Raw genomic sequence first — 26,777 nt, 5'->3', positions numbered from 1 at the left:
GGTGTGAACGCGACATAAGGGGTACTAACGGAACCAAACGGGGAAAGTACTCCGGTGTGAACACAGCTAATCACTTTTCTCTCATTAATCATAAAAACCCTGAAAGACATGCCATTACTGAATTGTGTACGGTGCCTTTGAACACTAACCAGTAGTTGTATGGAAATATCTCGCACAGTTCTTTTGCAAATGAGATTTCTTGAGACATAGGCCTTCCTCTTCTCTGACACAGTGCTTTCCTCCCCTCCTCCAGCTGCACAGTGACAGGATGTAATGACAGCTGTCACTAACCAAATGAATCCTTTGAAGATTTAATAAGTGGCGACTCTAATCATAATGTCACACTGCATAGGTCTGTGATTTAATCTGAACAGTCAGCTCATCGTAACGGTTAACGAATGGTGTTTATTTAACCAAATACTGTGAAACCTTGACTTCAGTTTGAATTAGCGCCCATTTAAAGGTGTTCAATCAATGAGAGGGACGGCAGAACGATACAGGCTGAACCTCTTCTTTTAATGATTTGTGTCAAAGCAGATTCATTGTATTTGCTACACAAATATGGCCAGGATCCGTTGGATTTTCAGAGTTGGGGGGTTGGATAAGTTCAGAGAGATCATAGAAAAGTATCTGCTAAAAAGTGAGTCAGAGCTCAACATGTCAGATGTGTGTCTCACTGTGACTTTAATCCATGTTCCTTTGTTGTTCATGTTTTATTACCTATGCTTTGAATTGAGTGTTTTTAAATGCCATTTCTAATATGTGTTTCTTACCGCCCAAAGGCAAGGCAAGTGTATTCATAAAGCACCTTTCAACACAAGGCAATTCAAAGTGCTTCACAAAATGAGACATTCAGAAAATGGCATTTCAAAACAGTCATTAAAAAGCAAAGGTAATAATGTTGTCTTAATGTCTTTCATTTTTGTAAAGCACTTTGAATTGTCTTGTGTTGAAAGGTGCCTTGCCTTGGGGTTTTCATAAAAGCGCTATATAACAGGGTCTCCGCGGGGTCTTAGAAAGTATGACAAGTTGATAAATCTATTTAATGAAAATGAAGGCTATTAAAAAGTATTAAACGGTATTTTCCAAGGTATTACATTTTGTAGCTTGTTTTCAATAAGTATCTAAATTGTCCAAAGAGGTTTTATTCTACAGTCTGCCTGAATGTAATCATTGCGTAGGTGTGTAGTGTGATTCTGTGTACTTTATTTATGGCATCCCGTTGGGTTTGACGTCATCTGAACAGGACATCGCACGCTCAATGCTTGATAGCGCGCGAAGGTCCGTTTACGCCGGTTGCTAAGCAACATCGTTATGGGGAAATGCAAGTCTGCGTCCAAATGGTTGGAAGATAAGGAGGAAGGACAATCAATACTGTATATAGTCAATGTGAGTTAAAGTGTGTCGCCAAGGTAACCGGTTCGAACTCGAAGTGGCGATGAGGTCTTAAAATGTATGGAAAGGGTCCAAAGATCCAAATATACTTAAAGTTCCAAAAATACCGTAAATTCCAAAAACACTTAAAGTTCCAAAAATACTTAAAGTTCCAAAAATACTTAAAGTTCCAAAAATACTCAAAAATCCAAAAATACTTAAAGTTCCAAAAATACTGAAAATGGTTGGAAGATAAGGAGGAAGGACAATCAATACTTTATATAGTCAATGTGTGGTGAAGTGTGTCGCCAAGGTAACCGGTTAGAACTCCAAGTAGAGATGAGGTGTTAAAATGTATGGGAAGGGTCTTAAAGGTCTCACATGTGACGTCAGGACTCCTGCTTATACCCTTTATGAGTGTCATGTATTATTATTACTATCTGTCCGCATTTTGACTACAGGCTTTAGCGCGGCTCGGTTCGGCTCACTTTAAGCTGCGCTTCCATTACAGTTAGTAACGAGGGTAGTAACTATAGTAACCACGCAGTGTAGGCGGGACCATCGGCTGGGTTGTCGAACATACATGTAAGGCTTGTTTGTTAGAAGTGAGCTTTGCAAAGATAGGGACACAACGCTTTGAAGCAAAGAACAGGGCGTGAGCAGACACGTACCACCTCGCCCAACGACCACGGCGTGCCTTTTTGTGCTGCCATTTCTTTATGGGTTTGTTTCAATTAAAAATGCTTTGTTGAAATTAGAAATACTTGCTGACGGTAGCTCGTCTGTTTTAAAAATGGCGCTTGGGGACTGTCTCGCGCAATGACGATTCTCTCGGACCAATCAGCGGTTGGCAGTGTTCATTTTGGCAGCTGTTTTTGATTTAGTCTTAGTCTTTAGACGAAAATGTTTATTAGTTTTAGTCGCATTTTAGTTATTCCTATCCTTCATAGTTTTAGTCTAGTTTTAGTCGACAAAAACTCAAAACATTTTAGTCAACTTTTAGTCCAAATGTTTTCTCTCTTTAAACCAATTGAGTTTGGCAAATAAAGGTTTCCGACATTGGTGACAGTATCAACTTTTCACTCTCTTAACACTTTACTTTTGGAATATCTAGGGATGGGTATCGTTAAGGTTTTCTACGGTACTACTAGTCTTATCGATACTGCTTATCGATCCGGTACTTTAACATATTCTTGTATTTACTTTTTGTTATTTTTTAAAGGGAAAAACTAACAAATTGTTCACCGAATTTATTGCTTTATTTAAATGTGAAATAAATGAAATATATATAATTATGTCAAAATATTGTACTGTACTTGAGTAAAATCTTGAGGTACTTTACTGGAGTATTTAAATGTGTTGCTATGGTGTACTTCTACTCCACAACATACATTTAATAGCTTTAGTTACTTCTCAGATGTGGATGAATGATGTGAAATCTAATCAAGTGTTGAATCAGACTTTAGTTCCACCTGGAGTAAATCCACAAGCTACCCTGCAGTATACAAAGTCATTCAAACTTGAAGGACTCCAGCATGTGTCCCACTCCCTTCTGAACGCTCCGTCCCCGGCAGATCTCTGTGTCCGCTGCAGCATGTCTGTTAGGCCCCGCCCCCCCGGGCCCGCACACAGAGAGACACAGGGAGATCGCTCTTCTGGAGTGAAGAGAACGGAAATAATGATATTGCAAGTTAGAAACGTAAGATGCATTTTGACAGACACGACGGACACTTGGGGGAAAATATACTGCATTTTGAATGTCCGATAGTCCACCATTAACACCTTAGTCCCGTCTCGTCTCGTCAACGAAAACTAAATTTACATTTCGTCAAAGTTTTCGTCATCAAGAATCTATTTTTAGCTCGTCATCGTCTCTCATGTAAAAAAGGTCGTTGACGAACATTTTTCGTCATAGCTTTCGTTGACAAAATTAACACTGGCGGTCGTCAGTGTTTTACTAGTCACTAGTTTAGCTTATTTTCAGCTCGCTTGGAACCTCGACTGAGGTGGTTCTAAAAAAGTACCAGAGAGCCGGTGCTACCCCTAGTGGAAAAGCAAAAAAAGTGCGAGCCGAGCCAAAACCCTGCAGTGGAAATGCGCCAAAAGTGTCATGTATTGTTCTTATTATAACGTTCTCAACCTTTCCTTCCCTTCCCCCCCACAGGGTGAGCCAGCACAGTAAGTGCACCCTCATGACGGCGGACAACCTCTCCATCTGTTTCTGGCCGACGCTGATGCGCCCCGACTTCGAGAACAAGGAGACGCTCTCCACCACGAAGCTGAACCAGGCGGTCATCGAGGCGTTCATCGTGCAGAGCGAGTTCTTCTTCCACGGCGGAGAAATGGCGGAAAGTTCCAGCAATGAAGGAACGCCTCCTCCTCATCACTGCCACAACATGGTGGAGGCTCTTCTTCCTCTGCAGCTGCCTCCCCCCATGCAGCCGCAGCAGATCCAGCACACGCTGCACCCCGACGCACTCATGTAACAGAGAGCATGCTGGGAAACGCAGTCCGTTAGTTTGTCTGTCAAGGAGGTGAACGAGACACATGGACCGTTTGTTGGATTTAAAAGTCATCTGTGAGGTTTTAGAGACGACCGGACGTCACGTTTTTTTCTTTTTTGGACGCCCTCATCTAACAGAAGGCATGCTGGGAATTGCAGTCCAATTGTTGCGTCTGTTTTTCATCGAGGTGAACGAGACACATGGACCGTTTGTTGGATTAAAACGTCGTCGGTGAGGTGTGTTAAACTTCCAGATTAGAGGCGATCGGACGTTTTTTTTTGTTTTTTCCTTTTTTGGACGCGCTCATCTAACAGAGAGCATGCTGGGAAATGCAGTCCATTAAGTGCTTCTGTTTGTCATGGAGGTGAATGAGCTTTGAGAGACCGTTTGTTGGATTAAAAAACTAATCCGTGAGATCTGTTAAACCCCGGAGTCGAGACAATCGGACGTCACCTTTGTTTTGTTTTTTCGGAACTAATTTTTTCCACCCTTTTCCGAGACTGAATATAAAGGATTCGGCACATAGAGTTCTCTTTAGCAGGGTCTTACCTGGATTTACTAATAAAGATTTCCCCCCTTTTACCTTCACCCTGATGGAATAGCACACTGAGCAAACCCCGCTTAATCCCCCCCCCCCCCCAAACAACAGAAAAGGGAAGTTAAAACTTAACGACTGCAACTCAAAAATGAACGCTGACTCATTCGATATTTGACCGACTAACTTACAGACACTTCGGCACAGGAAACTCTTCCAACGCCGGAAACCAGTCGGAGGAGAGAACGTCAAAACAACCAGTTGGATTTGTGAACTGAAAACATAACGAGTTGTGGATTATTTTGGGGGTTTTAAATACTAGAATAATCCCTCCCCCCTTCTTCGTGAACTTTGACCCTCTTAACGGACATAACAGCACACGCACGATTTCTGTCACAACTCCCACTCGTGTCTGTTTGTGTGGTTTTTTTTATCATTTGGACTGTCTTTGCTTTTTTTAGTGTGTGTGTGTGTGTGTGTGTGTGTGTGTGTGTGTGTGTGTGTGTGTGTGTGTGTGTGTGTGTGTGTGTGTGTGTGTGTGTGTGTGTGTGTGTGTGTGTGTGTGTGTGTGTGTGTGTGTGTGTGTGTGTGTGTGTGTGTGTGTGTGTGTGTGTGTGTGTGTGTGTGTGTGTGTGTGTGTGTGTGTGTGTGTGTGTGTGTGTGTGTGTGTGTTGCTGAAACACAGCCAGTGTGTTCCTTCTCTTTCGAGGGAAGAGGGGATCAGGAGGGAAACTCGTTACACTCCGTACGAAAGACTTAACGGACTTCACCTCAAACTCCAGCTAACGCTCTCGTCTCCTTCGAGCGCCTCACTCTCAACGAGGAAACCACTACGTCGCAATGCATTCTGGATCTTTTCCGAGGCGTCTTCCTGTGTTTGACGCTCTAATCGTCTTCATTTCTACCTTCTGTTGCTTTGTTGGAAACTAAAAATGTGCATGTCTCTGTTTTTTGCCACTTAGTGAGATATAAAAAAAAAAAGAAAAACTCAGATGTATTTTTATCTGAATCTTTTGGTTTTGGTTTAAGGGTAACATTTCCACAGAGAAACTCTCACGAGGAGTTTTTATTGCATTTGTTTCTTCTCCGTCATGCAAGAAATCCACTCTTTAATATCATATTTTTGGTTATATGTCGAATAGTTCTCCCTAAATAGAGGAAAGAAATATATATAAGTATAAATATATATATAAATATATCAGCAGCAGACTGATTTAGTGAAATACCGCGGGGTACTGGACTGTATAATCTGTCAGAAGCTATACTCATATTTGTGTGTGTGTGTGTGTGTGTGTGTGTGTGTGTGTGTGTGTGTGTGTGTGTGTGTGTGTGTGTGTGTGTGTGTGTGTGTGTGTGTGTGTGTGTGTGTGTGTGTGTGTGTGTGTGTGTGTGTGTGTGTGTGTGTGTGTGTGTGTGTGTGTGTGTGTGTGTGTGTGTGTGTGTGTGTGTGTGTGTGGTTTAATCCTCTCGCTCGTCTGAAAGAGAAAGAAAATCCCTCGTCGTTTTCTTCATCGATGACACTTTGAGGCAGAGAGAGAGAAATCGTTAGAGTTGAGATTAACTTTAATTCACTGACTTTGTTCGCCTGATCCTCCTTCTAAAAAAAAATATGTTTTACAGAAACTTCAAACACTCTTCTGTCCATCTGGATAAACACATCCCACCAAACAATTCACGACTTCTTACCTAAAAATATGAATCTGTGACGCTTTATTTTACACAAATCCATAGTTTCAATGTCGGATTAATTTAAATTAAAACAAGGCCCTTTGTTGGCTTTTCCCGTTCCAGTAAAGTGTCATTTTGTATGAGTAAAAATAACATTAAAGCATGGTCACAGTAGACAGGCAAGGCAGGCAACTGCTTGGGGCCCCCGCACCAGAAGGGGGCCCCCAAAGAAGGTAGATTAAGAAGGTCCATAGCAACGACAACTTAGAACACCCTTTAATGCAGCAACGACATGTCGGGAAACCCCCTCAAGACGGCCCCATGCATAGCGCGGTAAAATGCTGCTTCTTATTTTAAGTTTCATTGCGTTGCTCCGCTCCGGGGGGGGGGGGCTAGTGGGTTGCTGTAGGTTAACACTAACATGCTTATTGTAGTTGTAAGTGCACTGCCTTGCGGTAGGGGTGGGCGATACGATACCTCAAAATCTGGATTCGATCCCATACCAAGTATTTCAGGGCCAGTATCATCGATACCGATACTTTTTTAAATGAAAAGCGTCTTATGTACTTTCATATAGGGAGGAGCTGCATGACATGAATAGACTAAATCTGAATTCATTTTCATGAATAAAGACAGGACAGTTTTTATAGACAAATAAACGTTTTACTTTTGCAAATGTAAAGTGCAAACATGAAAAATAACAATAGAAAGTGGCCAGAGTAGCGAACTGTCTTCTTGCACACATCACAGTTCGATAAGTTTGAATTGCCAGTTGTGAAATTGCTCCACACAACGCTCCTCTTTCTCTCAGCCATCATGCGCGCGTGTGTGTTGCACTCGCGAGTCGCTGGCTGCTGCTGTCCTGCCCTGGCGGCTGCTGTCAGTCACCTTGCGGCCTGTAGCACCGTCCTTGATGGAGCATATGTGTGGGCTGGACCTGTATTTTACAGGAAAGGAGAGAGTAGAGTAGTTTTCGATTTTTGTTCTGTTTTCTGTGACAGTCTGCCTCACCCTCTTAGACTTTCAGTTGCGCGCGCTACTAAAGAGACGTGTTACCATGGAAACCAAACAATGGTGTAGCTGTATTAAAGTCCGAGTGGAAACAGTCATGAGTAAATCTGATTTTGTCAGAAATCGGGAGAAATATGACCCCGGGAGGAAACCGGGAGAGGGCAGTGAAATCGGGAGTCTCCCGCGAAAATCGGGAGGGTTGATAAGTATGGGCGCAACTGGTGGTAATGGTAATGATGATGAAAGCTGGTTTTATTATATGCAATAGTAGAAGTACTCAAGTACACTTTTGAGTTACTTCACTTGAGTATTTCATGCCACCTATCGCGACATTTCAGAGGGAAATATCCAACTTTTAAACTAAATGTATCCTACCTGCATATTAACACATATCTCTAGTCTTTCTTCCGGTGTAGGTTTTGGCACTTTTACCTGATTAAAGGATCTGAACTCTTCCTCCTCCTCTCTCTGGTAATTTGAAGCTAACTATAGAGGATGTGGAGTTTCCAATTGGCACACTTCTAATCAATTAGTGTTCAGTTAATGGAGTCTTTTAATCAGGACACAGCGGGGGGGCTCCACACCAAAACAATTCAGCGTTAGAGTGGAAGAAGTTTGTAATAAAACACCAGAAAGATCTTCCATCTCCTTTGATGTCAGTCGTCTACATGAATACGTTCATACACTAAAGTACGCTTATCGGGAGACCGTGTGAATTAAACATTGTTTTTGGTGTATTTATTTTCGATCTCAGGCGATCGATGGAATGAAATTTAATCCAGATGCACAGAAGAGTCTTTAATCACTTTTAAACGACACCTTGAGGTTACATCTTAAACGTTTTTACTAACGACTACTGCAAAAGCCGTCTGAAATATTTCACTAAAAACACATTTTAATGCTGAATTTCTTGAACCAATACCCGTTAAAAATGTATGTGTACTCACTTTCTTAATGTCTCTCTCAGTTGAATAGAATAATAAGAATATCTGCACTCAGTGATTTACGGTGACCGTCTGATCACCAGATTAAAAGCCCTGCATTCATAATTGAACACTCTTTTAGTAACTTGCAAAGAAAATTAATCCAAATAGTGGTTTGTAATACCCAGAATGCATTGCTCTGCTAGTGTCTAAGTGTATGTGAGGAAGGAAAGTTAAGCTTTTGTTTAAAAACGGGATCAGCAAAACGACTCAAAGTGTTTTCGATGAACGTCGGCGACCGGGAGGATTCCAATTATACGATAATGTCGACTCGGGGTGCGTCCCATTTCTGATGTCTGTCTCCTGTGTCCTTGAAGTCGGTCAGCTTTTTTATTGGATGACTGCAATGTGAACCCAGAAAACGCCAGGAGGGAATTTCTGTCTTCTTGAGATTCTACGTTTTTTTTTAGCTTTTAGGAATAATTCTGACTTTTAGGATAAAAAACAAACCAATTAAGTATCAATAAAATAAACAGTAACATAAAAGGGCATTTTTTAAAGTTACTTAACTTACTTTTAAAATCCACTCCAAATAAATAAAGTACATTTTAAACCAGTTTTATTAAAAAAAAAAAAAGTTTTATTTTCCCATTTTTGCTGAAAAAGTAGTTTTATCAGCTTAAAATGTTGTGTATTTTGACCACTACAGTACACTATGGAGTAAAATGTGGTTCCAAATCACTAATATTGAATTATTCCTGCTGTTGTAATACTTCTAAAGGAGATATTTGGATTGTAAATCTGACAAAACAAGGTATTTAAAGAACTTAATATGAATAATTGTAAATTTAAACCCCTTTTTAACTCTAGAGGTTAGAAAAGCATCATCTATTGGAATCTTAATTTAAGAGACAAGGTGATATGGAAGCGAAATGGAATGCGGCCAAAGTCCTGTCTATGAACATCGAAACAAATCTGATTTAGGGACCTTTTTAAAAGGACACTTTGAAGGAGACTCGTGTCTGGAATGGGACGCTCTTTGAGTTGTGAATGAGAGGGTTAGGGGTTAGCGTTAAAGGGGATAAATATTCAGAATGGAACGAAGCCAAAAGCCCATTTTAAGGTGACGTTGGACTGAAGGGCACATAGAAGGGAGCGAATGGGGGAAATGGAACGCGGCCAAAAGCGTCCTGATCTACGATTTCTTTTTTTTCTTTTTTTGGGGGGGAGGTGGGGGGGGGGGGGGTCTCAGCAGCTGCTAGATAATAAAAGATTAAGCTGTTCGTCTGTAGTTTTTCTCATCAATCAATCGACTGTGTTATCATCCTGTTGATACGACCTCATCAGTCGCACCGGTGTACAAACTGCTGTGTATTATAGTAAATAAAAATGATTTTCAGAAATGAAAAAAGTCTAAAACAAGTTTTTATTTTCTGTTTCTCCTCCATAATGTTTCCAAATAAAGTTTCTTTTTTTCCAAAAATTCCTGGGTGTTTTTTATTTCTTCCTTTTGACTTTTACAATGATTTTGATGTGTTAATAAATACACCTTTATTTAGTTTTAAAGTTCTCCTATCATACTGTTCTTCATCAATATATCACAGGTCTCAGATATATACAGAGCCTGTCTCTGATTGGCTGAAACACCAAACAGATCATTGCAGCATTACCCATAATCCCCTCTGTTTCAGCCCTGTTTTCCAAAGTGCTGATTCTCTGTCTGTTACTTTAGATGAAAATAAGGAGCCCCTCCCCACGCCCCTCTGAGAGACATTTGGTTACAAAGAACTCAATGGTGCTCTAGGAGGAGATTCAGGTGATAAGGGGGGGGGGGGGGGGGGGGGGTTACCCTGGTTGCTTATTGGCTAATGGTCACACAACACAAAACATCGTTATGACATCATAAAGTGGCCAAAATCTGATCAGCTCATTTTCAGACAGGTTTTTATAGAAATGGATCAAAAAGAGAGAGAATCTTTGTTCCTGAAACTTTCAGAGTCTCTTTCCACAGAGGGGACACATGTTGATGTAGAAGAGACATGAAGAAGAGGGGACACATGTTGATGTAGAGGAGACATGAAGAAGAGGGGACACATGTTGATGTAGAAGAGACGTGAAGAAGAGGGGACACATGTTGATGTAGAGGAGACATGAAGAAGAGGGGACACATGTTGATGTAGAAGAGACATGGAGAAGAGGGGACACATGTTGATGTAGAAGAGACATGAAGAAGAGGGGACACATCTTGATGTAGAAGAGACATGAAGAAGAGGGGACACATGTTGATGTAGAAGAGACATGAAGAAGAGGGGACACATGTTGATGTAGAAGAGACATGAAGAAGAGGATTTTGCATCATAGGTCCCCTTTAATATAAATGTCAGAAATACTTAAACACATTTTACTCGCAGTTAATGGTCAAATATTCACTTCAGAGGAATATTAAACTTGTGTGAAGGTGTGGTTAAACCCTTGGCTGGCCTGGGAGGGCCTTGGGACCCCCCAGTCAGAGCTGGTTGATGAGGAGAGAGGAAAGTTTGGGGCTCTCTGCTAGAACTGATACCTCCGCGAACCGACCACGGATAAGGGGAGAAGATGGATGGATGGATGGACATGTCTTGATTGTGGTAAAATTATCTGATCAATGTAAATATCCCATCGTATTTACTTGTTGTATTGGCAGATGTTCACATAACATACTTTATGAGTTTGGCTTATTAAGTAAAGACTATATAAAATGCATCTCCAATATGACTTTTCTTTTTAAATCATTTTGTGAAATTCTCACTGAAGAGACTTGCAATTATTTGCCCTAGACTTCTGCTTTCAGACGTAGTTAATTTTGAAGTTGTTACCCCATCAGATAATAATCCAATGCAGAGGCAATACTGTAAAATACATTATGTTATATATATTATATTTATATATGTATTTTTATATAGCCTTTAAGCTACAAGTGGCCCTTTGAGTGCAACCAAAATGCTGTTGTGGCCCGTGATGAAATTGAGTTTGACCCCCCTGGTCTAAAGTAATAATAACAAACAATAGTAAAAACAGAATAAGTACACAAGTAAAAGCGAAATTGTACTTTGGTACACTCATTTCTTTGTACATTTACTCAATGACTATACTAAAGTACACCTTTGAAGTACTTACCCTGTACATTTACTCCACCTAACTTTAAAGGTGCGTGTTGTATTTTTACTTTACCTAATTTATTTAGCAGATATAGTTCCTGGTGGATTTTAAGATTTTGAGTTTTAACAAAGAAAAAAACGTGTGTGTGTTTTTTTTTAATGCTCTTTGGCTGGTGTGTTGTGGAGAATATTACAAGTACAATAGAGTAACTCATAGTTTGGGGTTGTATTAATATAATGTATAATAGTGATAATCGTTCATTTGAACAGTTTCAGGATCTGCAGATGTTGAGAAGGTAAATGGCGCCATCTTGTGGACAAAATCTGAACTTCACCAAAACCACAGCACTTTTATTGGATATTACATTTAATTAATTTAAAGGAGCAAGAGCTGTACAAATGTGTTATCTAATTAATAAATCGTTTTATTTCATCACACCCATCTCTTAGTCTTTTTCTGGTATTCACATATTGATATTAACTCGTTCTTGTATTTCTTCTGACAAACCTTCAAATGCTCTTTAAAACGTTCTTAATCAACAAGTGAATTGACCAAAGCCACACTTGCATTCTTATTGGTCCACTTTGACTGATTACTGAGCTCAGTGTGTTTTGAAGTCATGACAAGGTATAAAATGTGGGACTGTTATTTTGGAAATTCTCGTAAATTCTCAATAAATTCCAGTATTTTTTGTTTTATTCGAACCTGCTTGACCTTAATTTAAATGTATCAGTCATGCTCAGATGTTTCCCCAATACAATTATTTCATATACCCCCTACCTGTTGGTACCACACTTTGATTTGCAAACCGGATGTAGTCAGAAGTTTGGTATGCACCCCTCAGGTAAGACTTTTCCAATATTTCAACACCTGTCGACAAACATAAGAATGATTGAAGTGAGATCTGAAAAGTCACTTTACTCCCCTTTCTGGACAGCTGTTGTAGTGTTTACCATTCAAATGATCTTTTAAATCAAATTCGGCTTTCCCGAACCTGTATCGAGAGCTGGAGTTAAATGAAATCTCAAAACAAAAAGCTTGCACAGATTTTGGGTGGTCTGTAGATATTTAGGAACAGAGCTCGAGAGGAGCATTTCAGCTGAGGGCCACATATTCAAAAGAAGCAAAGTTCCCATAAGATGTCTTCCTGCATTGAAGGGAATCATTGAACAGAATAGCAGCTCCACCTCCTTTCTTATGCATTATTTCCTGACTCATCAAACTAAAGTTGGGAGGTGTTGATTCGATAAGAACAGCTGCACTGTTATTTTGTTCAATCCAAGTTTCCGTTAAAAACATAAAATCCAGATTGTGCCCAGTGATAAAATCATCGATTAAAATGTTCTTCCTGCCAAAGACCTGACCTTTAATAAAGCTAGTTTAAGTTTGTTGGACACACTATCAGTCAGGTTTTTTGTGACAAGCTGTGGCTGACATGGAATCACTGCTAAATTTGATAAACTCACACAAACGTTTGAGCACTTCCCGTTTCTAAACTGATTCACCGTTCTTAATCTATTCCCTATCAACACAGATATCGGCAAAGCTACAGGCAGGCAGGGCCCCGGCATGTAGTAGGGACACAAACCTCCGCTGTGGATTTTCAAAACAAAATACAATAAACGTATGGTCGCAGGGCCAAGTCTAACTCTCTGAGGCCTGCATGGTCTGTCTCCAAAACAAAAATAAAAAAACGTTTATGCAGCCCCAACAACAGCCTCTGATCATCAACAGACTTCATGCAATGCTTCATCAGATGCATAAATTAGATAATCTCTCTATCTCACTCCTAACATCTAAATCTACTTTCAGCATGGATATATGTTCATAAAATACATCCATTGTTTGTTCTATATGCTTCTTGAAATCCTAAAAAACACATCGTTTTTCTAGAATAGATTATAAATCGCCTGAAAATGGTACAACCAAGTGGCAACACGCTTGAGAAGGTGTTGCGCTGGGCTATATCATGCAATTGAAAGTGAAACTTAAGCTCGCTCCATTGCGGAGATATTCCCGCGAGAGTGCGGGAAACTGAAATTAATTCACTAGACTTTTGTAGGTTATTATTTCTTGACGCACACATTTTTTTCTCACTTTACAAACACTGACAGGAAACGCCACCGGAAGAGCTTCTCGGGAAGCGTTGTGATTGGCCAGGCTCCCCGTCACGTGGTCGAAGCAGCATGACCCACACTTACAACCATCATTGAAAGGGAGTGGTTTTATTCAGTGGATATATTTAAAAAGAATAAGAAACATATCAATTTGTTCATTGATTCATAACAGACAGAATTTGATCCATGGTCATGGGATTAGTATATCATTGTATTAAGACAACTTAATGAGCAAATCAAATATCTCAATGGTACAGTCAGGCTGTTTATTATACCTTTCAACATTCAAAACACCGCGCATAATGCACAACTCCTAAGGTCTAGTGGAGACAACACTTCTGTCGAGTTGCTTTGCTCACAAGTCATTTCCCAGTCTTTCAATTTCATCAAGGAAGAAATCCATATCGTCCTTGGAAACCAGCGTAGAGAGGACAATCATGCGGAAAAAGTTGACCTTGTCTCCCAAAGGTTGGTAGCCCACCATCATCGTGCCTTGCTTGATCATGCGCTCCTTGATGACTGGAGCTACCTATTATCAAGAACAAACAGTTTGCTTCAGAAGCTCTGTGGAGGTGAAGGCTTTAAGATGGCGGCCTTGGTGTTTTATAAACAAAGCAACACAACTCATTGAGTCTTTCCGTTCCCGATCCAGTGAGACTTACGTTTGCCAGTCTGTCCTGGTAATCTGCATTTCCTTCCTTCCCCCTCATGCTCGGCGGGATGAACCAGAAGCATACATTCAGAAACTCTGGCTGCCCATGGAGAAACACACACTGGGTGAAAACATTGAATCTTCAGTACGATATAATATCAGTATGCTGGAGACCCTTACTCACCTCCCACAAAAGATGAAACCCTTCCCTTTTCCTCATCTGCTCCACCAGATACCTGCAAGAGGGATGTTAACGATACAATCAAATACAAAGGGGCTTTATTGGGATCATCTTAACCCTCCTATTGTCTTCGTCCCTTACTTTGGTGTTCGCGGTCAAATTTGACCAGTCCTGTTTTAACTGCTATCACATTAACACAAACACCATGAATCATCACAACATGTCATTTAACACGCTTTCAAACTGTACATATTGCATCAGACTACTGGTATACAGGAAACACTGCAGTAAATATACAAAGAACAGACACTGAACATGTATTGGTGTGCCAGGTGTGATCCATGTGGGGGGAGGGGCACATAAGAGCGGGAAATGTGTCCAATTGTTCTGTGTGTGTGTGCCAGGCGTGATTGGGCACATAAGGGGGGACACATCTAGTGTGTGTGTGTGTGTGCATGGGCGCGGGAAGGGGGGTGCTGAGGGCGCTGCAGCACCTCCTAGCGGCAGGCAGGGGGTGCGGAGCTCCCCTGTCTGAATTATTATTTGACGGTTATAGCTGCTCCCGCTGTGCATAATCTGTGTAATATGTTGCCAATAAATTCCACATTGTTTCCACAATTTCCCGTGTTCAGTGAATGAAACGGAGGCAAGACACCAGACCAATCAGAGAGTTGCATGGAAATAAAAGTGTGCTTGTGTCATTCAAGCTCGGCTGTGTGTGTGTGTGTGTGTGTGTGTGTGTGTGTGTGTGTGTGTGTTTGTGTTTTATCTGATCCGGATGGTTCAGGAACACCATGGGTGTTACAAAGTTCACTAAATGATCCATAATTCAATGAAAGAGGTGATCAGTCACATGTTCAAATGTCTGCTGTGAAGGATATCATGAAGCCTTAATGCAATCGAATGTAAAACTAAAAAGTTATGATCGATGAAAGCAGTGAATCGGTCAGATTTGACCCGAAGACAACAGGAGGGTTGAACATAGTATTGCCAAAGCATTCGGCACGAGGTGATAACAGAATAACTTTCTGTTCATCTTCACAAACAGACGGCAGTGCTTTTATTTTGTGTCAATAGGATAAGATCAATTTCAACTATACTAGGTTAGTGTTTGACTTCAGCTGGATGCCTACCTTACAAGGTTAAAAGCTTTGTCTACACGCTCGGCCAAGCCGATGGAGCCGACAGCTTTCCACATCAACCAGAGCTTCAGACAGTCATCCTTGCGGCCACACTGTACCGTCTTGTCCCCGACGTCCAGATTGACATCATAGCATTTGTCTTGCTGGAAGAGGTAGGTGGCGTTGGCACTGTGGCACTTTTTCATCAAGTTCTGAGGACAAGCACAAGTCAATGACTGTCCCCGATTAATACAACGTTAAACTTTATTCTGTGTATCAGATAATGCTGTAGCCTCAAACCGTTGCATCCTGCAGCAGCAAGGCAGAACACTGCAGGCCGGCCATCAGCAGCTTGTGTGGATTCCAGGCTACTGAATTTGCTCTTCACAAACAAACACACGGACATTGTTCATATTGACCATGTCTGCCTAACTGTGTCCTTTAGAACGGTGAAAGTGTATTTTTATCATGCATATTAATACCTGGAAACCCCTTTCATCAGATGTCTGTGCTGCTCGGAAAACAGCACGCTCCCTCCCCAGGCAGCCTGAAACACATTGAGCATGTCATTCACCTTTAGTAAAGACAACCGAAGCTTGTCCACTGCTTGAGGCCTGTACTACGAAGCTGGTTCAACCTAACCTGGATATGTTTGAGTTAGCTGGTTGGCCTAATCCAAAACATACGCTCTCTCTAAACGGTCCTACGACGCGGGTTATCAAGTGGATCGCTCAACCCAGCCGTGCCCTATCTAGTTAGGAGCGTTCACATGAAAGGGGTGGTATCTGGAGTATTCGACCAATCACAAACGTGGAGAAGCGTACTGACAGCGCAGCGTCATACTTCCTGAATGAAAAGTCAGCTATAATATTAGACATATGAAGAAGTTAAACTTTAAACATCCATGACTGAAACACTTTATCCAGGATCAAAGCCACATTGCTGCACCTGCAAGGTGAATACAGCTGGTAACAGAACAAGTGTTTGAATGCGTACATGAACAGGTTTATGATATCACTGCCCCGTCTAAGACACCATCTGACTTTCATTACATTTGACTCGAGTGTTTCCTCAACTTAATGTGTTGCTTCAAATAATCCTTCTGCATACAGTATGTGACACAGTGAGTGTTGCACGGCCAGATACGGCTCAGCTGACTCAGATAAGGAGATGATACATTATGATGTGATATGCCGCGGACTGTACTTAATGTTACTCTGATCCGGTTACTTATGTTGTGGCAGATATTTAAGTAAGCTTTCTTAACGCTAATGTTCTAATAGTCAGATTGCTCTGAAGGTGGGAGGTGATATTCTATTAATGTTCACGTTCACACAGTCGGTGATTTTTGCCGTCCGTCTTTCCTGCAACGGCAGCTTTTCTGTATTTCCTTTCTCCTGTAATATGACTTGATTGCTTTAAACTCCGCACACTGAGCTCTGATTGGTCAGCAGGCAGTGCTTTCACTGAGTTGAGCTCTTAGCCTGCAACCTAACCTGCTCCGGGGCAGGTTAGCCGCTCAGCATCAGTTACCATGGAGATTTAGCCTGCTAAAAAGAGAACCAGCTTCGTAGGACCGGAGACCCAGAGTTTACCTGAAGTTAGCCGCTAAGAGAACATCCTGCTTCGTAGTATACCCCCCAGGACCACTCACGTCTACATGCATCCAGACGTTGTGTTTCTCGCAGACATCAGCTATAGGGTCCAGTGGGTCGAACGCACCCCGCACTGTGGTCCCTGACGTGCAGCTCACAAGTAAAGGTACTGCACCCTGATGGAAACAAACTGAACATGAACACAGCATTCTGGCACGTCAGGTTTGCAGGATGTACAAACTGTTTAATGTGAGCAGCAACTTTCAAATAATCACTGTTAAAACTCCTTTACAAAAGGGCATGTTAAATATAGTCTATTTGAGTTTACCTGAGATTTTATCAGCTCGATCTTTTCCTCCAGGTCCTCTGGAATAAGGCGGCCTCTAAAGCGCACAACATATAATGGAACATGAATGACTCGACTATAGAGCCCTGATAGTCACCGTGTGTAGAGCTGAAACCAACATGTTTTATAATAATCGTCCAGGCTATGAGACATCCAATCATATTCATCTAATCGTTTATTTAGCTGGGACAATGCACATTGATGAACACTTGGAGCTCATTTCCATCCGCAGTCCCTCACATAAAACATGGCAGTACAATGTAGCAGCAACGACATGTAAAGTGCAAGATAAGATACCCCTGTGTTAAAGCCAAGGGCATTTACACGTCTGTTTGTTTCTCAACCATTCTTTGAGTTGACCTTTGAACTATTGAGTGGGACCCCGTATCTCAGTTATTCCAGAAAGAGCCGTCTCCTGTTTAGCCCCGAGTTGTTTTTCAGGTCTCAGGCTCGAAAATGACATTCCCAGAACAAATGACCATATCTTCCCTTCTCAAAGCAAGGTTACATCTGTGAGTTGGATGTAGAAGTGTCAGAATCAATATATACGTTTTTATTTTAAAGTAAATTCAGATTGAACACAGTAAAAAAAAGTCGGTCCAAAAAATAAATAAATGACTTTTAATGAAACCCACTCTTGGATGATGGGATGGTAAACTGAAAGTTTTAGGAATCCAAACTACAACATATAATGAGTACCCTGTATCAAGACTGATTCAAAACAAGTGAAATTTGACCTTTTTAGAGATTTAGCAAAAAAAAACACTTCTGGGGTCATTTGACCTATCTCTGGCCCCCCTTGTTCGATTTTGCTGATTGACATCTCTTTCTAACCGTCAGAGCCAATGGAATCGAGGGGAACTCCCACATAGTCCTTATTTGGTCATGTGTCTGTGTCTGTGTCTGTGTCTGTGTCTGTGTCTGTGTCTGTGTCTGTGTCTGTGTCTGTGTCTGTGTCTGTGTCTGTGTCTGTGTCTGTGTCTGTGTCTGTGTCTGTGTCTGTGCCTGTGCCTGTGCCTGTGCCTGTGCCTGTGCCTGTGTCTCTGTGAGAGTGGGGCATAGCCAAAACCGGAAGCTGCAATAACTCTGGTGGCTACCATTAGCAGATAACTTTTACTCCAATTTTTACCTAAAAATTGAATTATGGATTATAAATAATGTTTTCAAAGCTACAGTCACATTATCAACCTATGGATCAACCGATTTAGCCGCGGCTTTTCCCGTTTTAATGCCAATGAACAAGTCTTTTGATCAGATGGACAGCTACGGTGAGACGATCTCCCGTAAAAGGTACGTGTTGTGATGTCTGAGTTTGCTTCCCCTGTCACGAGTTCGGATCACTCAGTGATGATAGAGATATAGATATATAGAGTTATAGATATATAGATATATAGATATATATATATTTAAATAATCTGTGGAACCTCAGCTTTAATCAGATATCTTGTATGTGCAGCTACGATAAGTAATAAGGGTATGTTTATCTTGAGTTCGTGCCAAATGTCCATGGCAGTCCATGTAAACATTTATAAAAAAAAACATACTTTTAAAAGACTTAAAATTGTCAAAATTCAAGAACTGGTGTTTCTCCAGGATGGTACAGTGGTGGTATGAATGTGGCTTTCTGTCAAACACCTGGATAGCTCTCTTGAACAGCTGTTCTCTGGGTTTCAGGTTTGTGGCTCAAGCAAACAGTAATCAATGTGGGATAGAGTCACACAGTGGAGGTGTGACTCTGCAGCATTGACTTAAGAAAGGTCTGACTTCTTTAACAAGTTGAATTTAATGGTGTTTTCACATGTCTCGAAATTGCTTATTTTATCTGAGCAACAGTCTAAGAGATGAATGTTACCTTAAAATCAAACATTAATTGATTTATTATCAATGGTTTCAGCTCTTTTTATAAAAAAAAATAATACATTACCCTTCATCCACTTTCACCACGACGATATTGTCTGTCCCAATGCCCAGATAGGCAGCCCCTTTCTTCACAGAGTAATGGCTCTGGAAAAACAAACATGTAGAGACAACACAGTGGTGATCCTCTGATAAGGTTTCAATCTCCACAGTGACATAAACTCCTCAAGCATGCAGTGCTCAACAGCTTCTCCTGACCTCGGCAGAGGTAAAGATGGTAAGCCGTGGGACAGCCCACAGACCCTGGCTTTTGACCTCTGGGAAAAGTCGGTAGCGTGCGAGGTTCATGGCAAACATGTTCGCGGTAGACCCCCCAGGGCAGAAGATACCATCACCTTCTGTCCAGCCAACCAGCTGCCGCAGTGATCTTAAAACCTCAGTCTCGATCAACACAAACACCGGGGCCACCTCATAGGTATAGCTGCAATTAACACACAAAAAGTTGTATTTCGGTATTTTTACAGAATTCAATAACTTAACGCCAACATTCATATTATTTAGATTCTTACAGGTTAGTGTTGAGAGCCTCACTGAGGAACCGTCCAGCCAGGGCATGATAGTCCACTCCTGCAAACAGCTGATTAAAGAAACGTGGGTGACCTGGAAGAAACAAGCCAGATCTCATCATCACAGAAGATAAGATTTACTCACCATGTGAATGTCTCTGCTGTCTCCGGCAGGCTCACTTGTCTTGATGCTGTACTTGGCAACATCTTGTACTCTCTGTAGGAGCCTCTGCTGTGGCTCCCCCGCCGCCCTGAGCTCCAAATCCAGCAGCAGAGCCAGCTGTTCGGGCTCTCTCCACTCACAGACCTGCAGGAAGAACACGTGGACTTTTAGTTTTTGCTCAGAGAACTCACTGTAATCTGACACCTGTCATTTTAGGCCACCTTCTGCTTGACGTCTGTGCCCTTGCAGAGAACCTCCTCGACAATGATTTTGAAGGCTTCATTCAAGAAGAGTTGGCCCTCTGAATGGTCGATGAGAGGATCGTTCAGGTCAGGGAGTTCAGCTGGATCCTGGCCATCGGCTGTTAGGGGAGAAGATGAACATTTAAAAGATAATTCAAACATTATAAACATGCATAGCACAATGTACTTACATGAGAGTGGAAACATGTTTCCCATTTCCACACTTTCCAAGTTGGTGAATCTTTACCCCTTAGCTTGCTGACAAGGCAGACTGCGGTAACGGTCTAAATAGCCGAGTGAGGAACAAAAGAAGAGGGAGGTAGTTGACCTTTGTCCTAATCAAAGCTGCAGCCACACGAGGACGGTCGTGTCCGCTACAGTTCTCTATCATATAGACCAGGGATGGGCAAATAGCGGCCCGGGGGCCTCATGCGGCCCCCCACCTCCTCTTTTTGCGTCCCTCAGATTAATTTATAAACAACGTAATTCATAAAAAAAAAAAAAAAAAATTGTACTTGTAGTACTGGGAAGTTTATCAGAACTAAAGAGTTCTGATGAAGTATGAAGCACAGAAATATCCATTTTAAATATGAAAACGTTTCTTTAAACCCAAGCTCTTTTAAAATCTCAGCAGATTTTATTAAACCAGATTTTATTAGCAATGTTTTTAATAAATCAAATGAATTCTTTGTAACAAGAAACATTTCCTCCATTTTCGCAGGAACATTCAGTGAATTAAATTAACAGTATTTTATTAGAAAGGTTTTAGTACATCGAAATTAATACTTTTTAAGAATGCATATTTTATTGTATTTATTGTTCTTCTCCAAATCAATTGATTTAACCTCCTAAAATCGTATTCATTTGAACACCTATCAGAGTAGGCTAATTGCAGGATGTTAAATTATAACTAAAATAAGTCCTTTTTACCCTTTTGACAATAAATAACAGAGCAACTAAGCTCAGAATGTTCTGCGCAATGAGCGCACCACATTGAAACTTAAATATATAAACAATGACGCGCAGAGTTCTAAAAAGCCACGTGGTACACACGCAAACAATTTAACAAAACTTAAACATTTTAGCGCACCGCTGCTCTGCGGAGCTCTCACACAACACTATGGATCTGAGTGTCTTACCGGCTGCCTGTCCTGACTTGGTAGAACGCATCCCGTCTGCACGCTCCAGTCTACCCGGCTCGCACGCACCAACTATTTGACTCCTTCTCCAGGATGCAGCACCACTCTGTGATCAGGTGATTACACCCAGCTGGCCAGAGGAGGCAGGACCGCCCGCGATCATTTCACACTCGCTTTCTATCCCTGTGAATGGGTCATTTGTAAATGAAACATATTTGTAACGCTAATGATTTAATTTATTAAAATTAAGCTATTTTGTTATTGATATGTATTTATATATATTTGTTTCGACTACTCGTCATCTGTTTTTTATTTTATATTTATTAAAGCCTTAGGCTCTGTTTGACACACACACACACACACACACACACACACACACACACACACACACACACACACACACACACACACACACACACACACACACACACACACAACTGAATGATGTGTGTGCAGAGTTTGACCCTTGAAGGCTGTTTCTTCTGAAATTGAATATATTTGTTACATATTTATAGAATTTTAGATTTTTTGATTTGATTTTGGATTTGTGAATGGGAGAAGTAGTAGATGGAAAAAATACCAAACACTAATTATTCAAAGTAAAGTATTTCATTGTATATACGGTAATACTAAGGAGGCATAGGCCTACAGTATATGATGATATAATCTTTGACATTATCGATATTAAAAAAGTGATTTGTTTTCCATGTCATTCGTGTTTTTTTCTTATAGAAAGTGAAGTTATTTATTTGTAAGCTCCAAATCCAAATGTTTCCCTCAATGGCCTTTGCGCCCTGAAAAATCGTGTGACACCAAAGGCCAAATGTCCTTGCCCCTAAAATGACGAAAATCCAAGCCTGGTGGTCACGCTTTTTGTGACCAGTGAGAAGACGTGCAGCTGCGTTCTGCACGCTGCAGGCGCCTAATTGAGGCCTGGTCCATACCCGCATACAGAGCGTTGCAGTAATCCAGCCTCGAGGTAACAAAGGCATTAATAACCCTTTCTAGGTCTTGAAAAGATAAATACGACTTGGTCTTGGCCAATAGTCTTATTTAAAAAAAAAGCAGGTCTTGACTACGGTGCTGACCTGCTTGTCGAATTTAAAAGTGCTATTGAAGGTCACTCCAAGGTTCGTGACAGAGGGGAGGATGTTTTCATTGAGAGAGCCCAGAATATCAACCGGGGAAGCTGGAGGTTGGGGTCCAAAAAAGATGACCTCGGTCTTGCTCTCGTTGAGGTTGAGGACATTTTGGCTCAGCCAGGATTTGATCTCTGTCAAGCAGTCCATCAACTGCTGTAGTGAGTGTTTGACATTTGCTTTGAGTGGCAGATAGATCTGTACGTAGTTGGCGTAGCAGTGGAAGGGAATATTGTGTTTAGTGTGAATTGAACCAAGGGGCAGTATGTACAGTAAAAAGAGGATGGGGCCCAGGATAGAGCCTTGATTTGAAATCAGATTTAGTTCCACCTGGAGTAAATCCACCAGCTACCCTGCAGTATACAAAGTCATTCAGACTAGCTGCACCTTTAGCAGCTTTGAGAACACTTTCATGATCAATCATTATAAAACATATCATATCTATTATTCTGTTATGGACCAATCTGCACAACGACTATTTACTGTCTTTCACTATATTTTGATGAGAATACTTTTCTACTTTCACTTGAGGAACATTTTGAATGCAGGACTTTTACTGTAACAGAGTATTCCTACACTCTGGTACTTCTACTTTTACTCAAGTACAAGATCTGAGTACTTCTACTTTTACTGAAGTACAAGATCTGAGTACTTCTACTTTTCTCAAGTACAAGATCTGAGTACTTCTACTTTTACTCAAGTACAATATCTGAGTACTTCTACTTTTACTCAAGAACAAGATCTGAGTACTTCTACTTTTACTGAAGTACAAGATCTGAGTACTTCTACTTTTCTCAAGTACAAGATCTGAGTACTTCTACTTTTACTCAAGTACAATATCTGAGTACTTCTACTTTTACTCAAGATCTGAGTAGTTCTACTTTTACTAAGAGTACAATATCTGAGTACTTCTACTTTTACTCAAGATCTGAGTACTTCTACTTTTACTCAAGCACAAAACCTGAGTACTTCTACTTTTACTAAGAGTACAAGATCTGAGTACTTCTACTTTTACTCAAGATCTGAGTACTTCTACTTTTACTCAAGAACAAGATCTGAGTACTTCTACTTTTACTCAAGTACAATATCTGAGTACTTCTACTTTTACTGTAACAGAGTATTCCTACACTCTGGGAACCACTTTTTAAAAGTAAAACGTATAAATGTTCTGAAAAATAGCACAAACAGATAAATGTCATAAAGAACACAGGTTTAGTTTAAGATGTGTAATTTGGAGATGTCAGTAAACTGTTAATAGGAAATGTAAAAACTAACATTGCTTTATAAAAAGCAAACTAAGAATAACTCCCCTGACTCTGAAACGACCCACAACATGCAGCAGTGTTGTTTGTCTGTGAGTCTGAAGTAGATGTTGTCTTGTTGTTTTATTTTCCTCTCAGAGAACCAGAGTGTGTAGTTCACGTGTTCAACACTCTTTAAAAAAGACGGAGGTCATTGGCTTCCTCGATAACTCTGACTCTGTGAACCCTGTCTATAAATAGTAAGGAAATTAGTGTACAAAAAAAAAAAAGGTGGAGCGCAATACAGTTTTATTTCTATCTGAAAAAGTGTCCCATTGATTGGTTTAAAGTGTGAACAATGCTTTTGTGTTTTTAACCTTCGATCTAGAGAAACAAATAGTTCCCCAGAACTACACATGCTGGCTATCGTGTGTTTCGCAACATGTTCTATGGCACGTCTCTTTATAAGACGTTTTCGTATTTCCCACAATTAGAAGTTGCCAGTATTAAACTGTACACCCTGGAGGTTTAGGGGATACGAAACACAGTGGTGTTATCACATTTAAAACATATAATTAATGAATGGGTGAATTAATATATCCACATGACAGCTAAGGTCAGAAGAACAGCTGGTCTTATGTCTGTGACCCCTCCTGTTGTTCATTGATAAGCCTGAAACATGCTCAAGGTTCAGAGGCACATTTTGCAAACATGGCAGTAGCCATCGATCATCTTAAGATAAGATATACTTTATTGATCCCAAGTTGGGAAATGTTTTTGTTACAGCAGCATACTACTTTGTTCTACTCCACTATATTCAGAGGTTAACCTGGTATTTTTACTCCACTACATTTATTTGAGTTACTTTGCAGATTCTGATGAATGATGTGAAATATAAACAACCCTTAAATCAGACTTTAGTTACACCTGAGTCAGGTTCAGGGAAGGTGATTGTCAAGGGCCAAAATAAACTATGCAATATATTGGACGTTAAGTACTTTGTCAGACTTCACATGTATCCGTGGATAACCCCAACGTTTTGTTTTTATTCAAAAGAAGAACTTAACTTAAAGTAATCTTTAATGTTTAAATAAAGCCTTATTAGTTTGTCTGTTTTGCACATCCTCCTGTTCATATCTTTGGACGTCCTGAACTAAACTGTTTTATTGTAGAGATACAGTATCTTCTTGATATTTTATATTCTATATTTCTATCATGCCTTCTACTTTCCCCCAATTTTGTATGTAGGCTACTCTTAATATTTAAATGTTTTCATAAACGTATTCAACAACAAAATGCAATAACGTGCTTTAACCACCAGGCGGCGCGGGTTAAAAAACCAGTGGTGTAGTTAATAAAAGATAATAATATCAAACATAATATGACTATTAACTTTATTCCATCCATCCATCCATCTTCTCCCGCTTATCCGTGGTCGGGTCGCGGAGGTAGCAGTTCCAGCAGAGAGCCCCAAACTTTCTTTTCCCTGGCCACATCAACCAGCTCTGACTGGGGGGTCCCAAGGCGCTCACAGGCCAGAGAAGAGATATAATCCCTCCACCTGGTTCTAGGTCTACCCCTTGGTCTCCTCCCAGCTATTAACTTTATTTTGAAATTAAAACAGAACGGTAAAGGAAAATACAGTTTCAGTCTCTCAATTTGAAGCTTATGCATTTACCATGAACCTGTATAGACCTGTAACAGTCAACTACATAAGGAGTTGGAAAGGTAATTCATAAAATAATGTATTTTAAAACTACAAAAAAGTCCCTTTCTATCAGCTGTGCACCGTTATGGTGTAAATACATCTACTGATTGGATCAAATATAAAGGTCAGCCGAGTTAGTGTTGATACTGCAAGGAGAAATGTAAGATGTTGTTTAATTGCTGATATATTTATGATCCACGTCACGTATTGAGTTTTGGCGGCATTTCTTACAGTTTGTCAAAAGGTCTTCTGATCAGGGCTCTGTAAATAAATATCTACGGCAGATATGTAATATTTAATGCAGCCGAACCGTGTATTACAATGCCGTTATGTGATGACTTCTAAAGAGAAAAGCAAGAGCACTCGGAATTAAGTATTATTTTATTTAAAAAAAATGTTTTTCCGATTTCATATCATATAAACACCATATCCCAACATGCATTGCGGCTAAAACAATCGATGTTTTAGCCTATCAAAACCTATGGGAAAAACAAAAAAGCATTTTACACAATTTAAACCAATAAATGTCGTATAATTAACAAGGATAAACTGATGTTTTTTAGTTGATGAGTACTGCAGATATCACTATTAAATCATTTGATCATTGGTTTTATTTTGAAAACGTCGAGACCGGAAATACTGTTTTCAACCCGTAACTTTACATGGAGGCCGCATTTGGTCTCGTTGCAATGAGAAGCGTCTGATAGGAGGGAAAGGGTTAATCATTTCATCGACTTTGTGGACGTTACTTTTGAGTACGAGTCAGTCATTTGAAAAGCTCTGTTGTAAATAATAATATTATAATGATCACAAAACAGCAAGAAGGGTCTTCCAGGTTTGATTGGTTGTAATCTTTATTAGACAGACACTTGATAACTGATAGATATATACCAAGGGATGAGAACACATGATGTAACACTGACATCATGAGAGATACAGGACTTATGAAATGCATCAAACAGAAATCACATTCTTTCACATCCAATTCAAAGAAAATCACAATTATTTGATTTGAAATAAAACATCAGTATAAAAACACAGGATAAAAAATAAGTGGATTAAAATCATTGAATGTAAAAGCGATGTTTAAAAGGTTGATAAGTGAACATTTAAGCAATAGCTCACGACAGGCCGTGGTATATGCTCATTATATCACAGCTAAGGGGCGTGGTTCGGCCCGACGCGAAGCGGGCAGTTTGCTTTTCAGCCCAACGGTATACTGTTTTCCTCAGACGCGGAGGGATACTGACTTGTTGTGAAAAGTAACTTACAATTCTACCCGTGGTATACGCTCAGTATATCACGGCTAAGTACCAATCAGATTGCTTGATTTGACTTGTCCGTTTTATAATTAACAATATATATGAAAACAACACGGAGCAGAGCGGAGCAGGGATCCTAACATCACAAGTCTTTAGAAGAAGAGCAAAACACACATTTACAATATACAAGAATATATTCATACACAACTAAATATATGTTTATATTAATAACAATATCTTTATTTACTTTCAACATTCAAACGTCTTTTCTCTGTATTATGGGATATTTATATTT

General features: G+C 40.3%; 2 protein-coding genes across 5 annotated transcripts in view; one reads left to right on the top strand and one right to left on the bottom strand.

The window, feature by feature from the left end:
• LOC307046121 (rho GTPase-activating protein 5-like) overlaps window positions 1–9,500 on the top strand; it is a 22,550-nt gene extending 13,050 nt beyond the window's left edge. The window contains exon 4 of the mRNA XM_079692306.1: window positions 3,539–9,500. Within this exon, the coding sequence (XP_079548432.1) occupies window positions 3,539–3,860 (322 nt within the window). The 3' untranslated portion in view covers window positions 3,861–9,500. The remainder of the gene's footprint in view (window positions 1–3,538) is intronic.
• Window positions 9,501–13,522: 4,022 nt separating this feature from the next.
• LOC307045845 (cysteine sulfinic acid decarboxylase-like) lies at window positions 13,523–21,292 on the bottom strand. 4 transcript variants are annotated; one of them, XM_079691825.1, is made up of 15 exons: window positions 21,133–21,197; window positions 20,185–20,277; window positions 19,973–20,112; window positions 19,734–19,895; window positions 19,592–19,659; window positions 19,281–19,503; window positions 19,090–19,169; window positions 17,148–17,202; window positions 16,879–16,995; window positions 15,707–15,771; window positions 15,525–15,606; window positions 15,237–15,436; window positions 14,107–14,158; window positions 13,933–14,022; window positions 13,523–13,799 (listed from the first exon to the last, which is right to left on the bottom strand). In XM_079691825.1, the coding sequence occupies exons 2-15, from the start codon at window positions 20,207–20,209 to the stop codon at window positions 13,626–13,628; spliced, it is 1,533 nt and encodes a 510-aa protein (XP_079547951.1). In that variant the 5' UTR covers window positions 20,210–20,277; window positions 21,133–21,197; the 3' UTR covers window positions 13,523–13,625. The 4 variants fall into 4 exon arrangements, 3 of the variants coding, with proteins under 3 accessions (XP_079547951.1, XP_079547950.1, XP_079547952.1); XM_079691824.1 differs by lacking the exon at window positions 20,185–20,277 and having other exon boundaries at window positions 21,133–21,292; XM_079691826.1 differs by lacking the exon at window positions 20,185–20,277 and having other exon boundaries at window positions 19,592–19,682; window positions 19,769–19,895; window positions 21,133–21,292.
• Between the last annotated feature and the right edge of the window lie 5,485 nt (window positions 21,293–26,777).

The sequence above is a fragment of the Notothenia rossii genome (genome assembly GCF_949606895.1).
Source record: "Notothenia rossii genome assembly, chromosome: 7".
NCBI classification, from domain to species: Eukaryota; Metazoa; Chordata; class Actinopteri; order Perciformes; family Nototheniidae; genus Notothenia; species Notothenia rossii.
Note: the sequence above shows the minus strand (reverse complement) of the source record. Positions and strands in the feature narration are given on the sequence as shown.

What these genes read in the sequence shown, in the direction of transcription:
- LOC307045845 (XM_079691824.1), bottom strand. Translation starts at nt 21,163, where the DNA reads ATGCGTTCTACCAAGTCAGGACAGGCAGCCG. An exon ending in CCATCTTTACCTCTGCCGAG is followed by an intron (nt 19,170 to 19,280) that starts GTCAGGAGAAGC and finishes TTGTTTTTCCAG; the next exon opens with AGCCATTACTCTGTGAAGAA. An exon ending in TGCTGCTGCAGGATGCAACG is followed by an intron (nt 15,437 to 15,524) that starts GTTTGAGGCTAC and finishes GCTTGTCCTCAG; the next exon opens with AACTTGATGAAAAAGTGCCA.